Source organism: Gavialis gangeticus, unplaced genomic scaffold, assembly GCF_001723915.1.
Source record: "Gavialis gangeticus isolate Ggan-Ray unplaced genomic scaffold, GavGan_comp1, whole genome shotgun sequence".
NCBI lineage: Eukaryota > Metazoa > Chordata > Crocodylia > Gavialidae > Gavialis > Gavialis gangeticus.
Genome location: NW_017729033.1, coordinates 60,065,329 through 60,068,479, shown reverse-complemented (window position 1 = coordinate 60,068,479; position 3,151 = coordinate 60,065,329). Strand labels below are relative to the sequence as shown.

At 45.8% G+C, this 3,151-nt stretch overlaps 1 protein-coding gene across 5 annotated transcripts in view; it reads right to left on the bottom strand.

Annotated features, from left to right (window-relative positions):
• The window catches only part of KLHL5 (kelch like family member 5), a 205,921-nt gene that overhangs the window by 48,149 nt on the left and 154,621 nt on the right, over positions 1-3,151 (bottom strand). For all 5 annotated transcript variants that reach the window (XM_019526388.1, XM_019526389.1, XM_019526387.1 and 2 more), the window contains one exon: positions 2,000-2,186. In XM_019526388.1, the coding sequence (XP_019381933.1) occupies positions 2,000-2,186 (187 nt within the window). The remainder of the gene's footprint in view (positions 1-1,999; positions 2,187-3,151) is intronic.

The window sequence follows — 3,151 nt, the reverse complement described above, 5'->3', positions numbered from 1 at the left end:
ATAAAGAGAAACTCCTACTCCTCCTCTCTCATCCTGTCCTTCCTGAACAGTTTATACCCACCCATGACAGTGTTCCAGTCATGTGAGCTCTCTCACCAAGTCTCTGTTATTCCAATCACATCAGTTCTGGGACTGTATGAGGACTACCCCATGCTGTTCATCCATGTGGGCACCCATGATACTGCCAGGGGAGACCCTGAGTAGATCAAAAGTGATTACAGGGCTCTGGGTGCAAGGGTGAAGGGCATAGAGGCTCATGTATAGACACCGGAGGTAACTAGCCAATTGTCCTACTTTGTCAGGAAGAATGAATGAAAAGACTTCCCTTGTTGCCCCCTTTTGCTTGTGCTTCCTCCAGGTCACCCACTTCCCCACTTACCTCAGGGCTTTGCTTTCCATCGCTTTGCAAACCTAGTTTAAAGCCATCCTCAGATTAGTGAGCCCATCTGTGAAGATGCTCTTCCCTCTCCTGGTCAGGTGGATCCAATCTCTTCCTAGCAACCCTACATCTTGGAACAACATCCTGTGGTCAAAAAAGCCAAAGCCCTCCTGGAGACACCATCTGTGCAACCATCTATTGATCTGCAGCATGCGTCTGCCCCTGCCTGCACCGTTCTCCCTGATGGGGAGGATTTAGGAGAACATCACCTACTCCCATGCCCTTCACCCTTGCATGTAGAGCCCTGTAATCACTTTTGATCTGCTCAGGGTCTTCCTTGGCAGTATCATTGGTGCCCACATGGATGAGTAGCATGGGGTAGTACTTTGAGGGCCAGATGAGTCTCAGTAATCCCTTCATGACATCTTGGATCTGGGCTCTGGGCTCAGATCTCCTGAGACAGCAAGTCAGGCTGGAAGATGGATGCCTCCATCCGCTGCAGAATGCAGTCTTCAACCACCACCACCTGTTACTTCCTCTTGATGGCAGTGGTCAAAATCCTCCCAAACTTGGGAATACCTGGCTTGGCTTCTTCCACCATTGGAACATACTCCTCCTCCTCTGTTGTAAGGGCTCCATATCTGTTCTTCAGGCAAATCATCAATAAAAATCACTCCAGGTCTCTGGGGGCAGTTTTCTGCCACAACAGACTATTTCCATCAAGGCATGACAGGTGAGACTGTGAGGGGATACACTGAGAAGCTGAAGCAAAGCAGGATCAGCATGGCCCCTAGGGGGCACTGCAGCCACTCCAATGCCCGTCTTGTCGCATATACATTTATTACTTAAGGAAAAAAAGTGAATATTTATTTGTGACTTTGATATGTTATTATATGTAACCTTTGAAAGTTCCACAGAAGAGGATTTGGAGGTAAGAGTGGCTCACAAACTGAATATGGGTTCACAATGTCATACTGTTAGGAAAAAAGCTATTGTCATACTGGGATGGGGTAAGAGGCATGTCCCACTAAAGATATGAGCACTGTTCCTTTCACTCTCTTCGGTTGGAATACTGTGTTTCATTTTAGGTACCACATTTGTAAAAAGATGTGGACTAATTGGAGAGAGTCCAGAGGAAAAATGACAAGTATAGAAAATATGACCTATAAGGAAAGACTAATGAATAAGGGAAGCCTGAGGGAAGACAAGATAACGCCTTACGCAGTTTAAAATTTAATACAATAGGAAGGTTAGAAACTGTTCTTCATGTCCAGCAAGAAGCTTTTACTGCAGCAAGGGACATTTAGGTTAGACATTAAGAAAAAACTGTCCATCAGTAAGGATAAACATTGGAATAGATTACCTAAGAAATTGTCACTAAATGATTTTAAGACAAATTTGGACAAATACAGATCCTGAATGCTTTAAGTACAGTTGATGCTGCCTTGGGACAGTAGGAAGATATATGACCTCTCAAGGTCCTCTCCAGGCTTATTTTTATGGTTTCTATGAAAGCTGTAATTTGTATGCTATGTAAGTATCTAATGATGTTTCATTAAAAGTCAGTTCAATGGATTTTCAGTGTATGTTGCCATCAACAGTCATTATATAAACCAGTACCTTTTGTTGCATCCATTCCTCCAACTGCAAACAATACTCCTACTGTTGACTTTCTAGGCTTTGTGCGAGGACTTTGTAACATGGGTCGTCTCTCTGGTAACAGATGGTACTTCATTGCTTCCATAATGAGTTTTTGACATTCAATGTCATCTCTAAAGAGTGCATTATTTTCCATATCTGCCAGAAACTAGAAAATAAATTAAAGCGTCGAATCACTAGATAAACAGCAGGTTAAAAGAATCTCATTCCAATGAGATATTTTGTTCAAAATACCGGTGCCTAATTTAAAATGCACATTCTTCAGGAAATCATACCAATCCCAAAAGTGTAAAAATATACTAACTGATAGTATTTACAACACTTGCATTTTAACATACACTTTGAAACAGGGCTGTCTATCTGATAAGCAGCTGGGAGCCAAATGTACTGCAGATCACCCCAGTAGGGACCACATGGCTGCAAACTACACAAGGATGAGCCATAGGCCCCTGGGCTGCATGCTGGGCAGACACTCCCCTTGCTGCACCATGTAGGAGTCTCTGACCCCCATCATGCATTCACACAGCCTCTGGCTCCTCTACCACTTTCAACACTGGACTGCTCTGTCCCACCCTGTGGGGTGGGGCAGGAGGCAGAAGCCAGAGGAAGGTGGGGAGCCCAAAGATTCTGGCTGCCATTGCAGCTGGAGTAACAGGGGAAGCAGTGGCTGGGCAGAAGGAACTTAACCCCTCACAGCCCACATGCAGGTTGTGGGTCACCAGTTACCAGGGGTGGACAAAATGCGGCCCGTGGGCCAGATGCAGCCCACCAGACCATTCTATCCGGCCCATGGGGCCCCTAAAAAATTTAGAAAATTAATATTTATCTGCCCCTGGCTGCCTGTCATGTGGCTCTTGTTGGCTTGCCAAAGCTCAGTAAGCATCCTTCCGCCCGAAATAATTGCCCACCCCAGTTTCATAGTTTCCAGGGTCGGAAGGGACCTGAGAAGATCATCTAGTCCGACCCCCTGCCATGGCAGGAAAGAGTACTGGGGTTAAACGACCCCAGCAAGGTGTTCATCTAACCTCTTCTTAAAAACCCCCAGGGTAGGAGCCTGCACCACCTCCCTTGGAAGTTGGTTCCAGACCCTAGCCGCCCTGACCGTGAAATAGC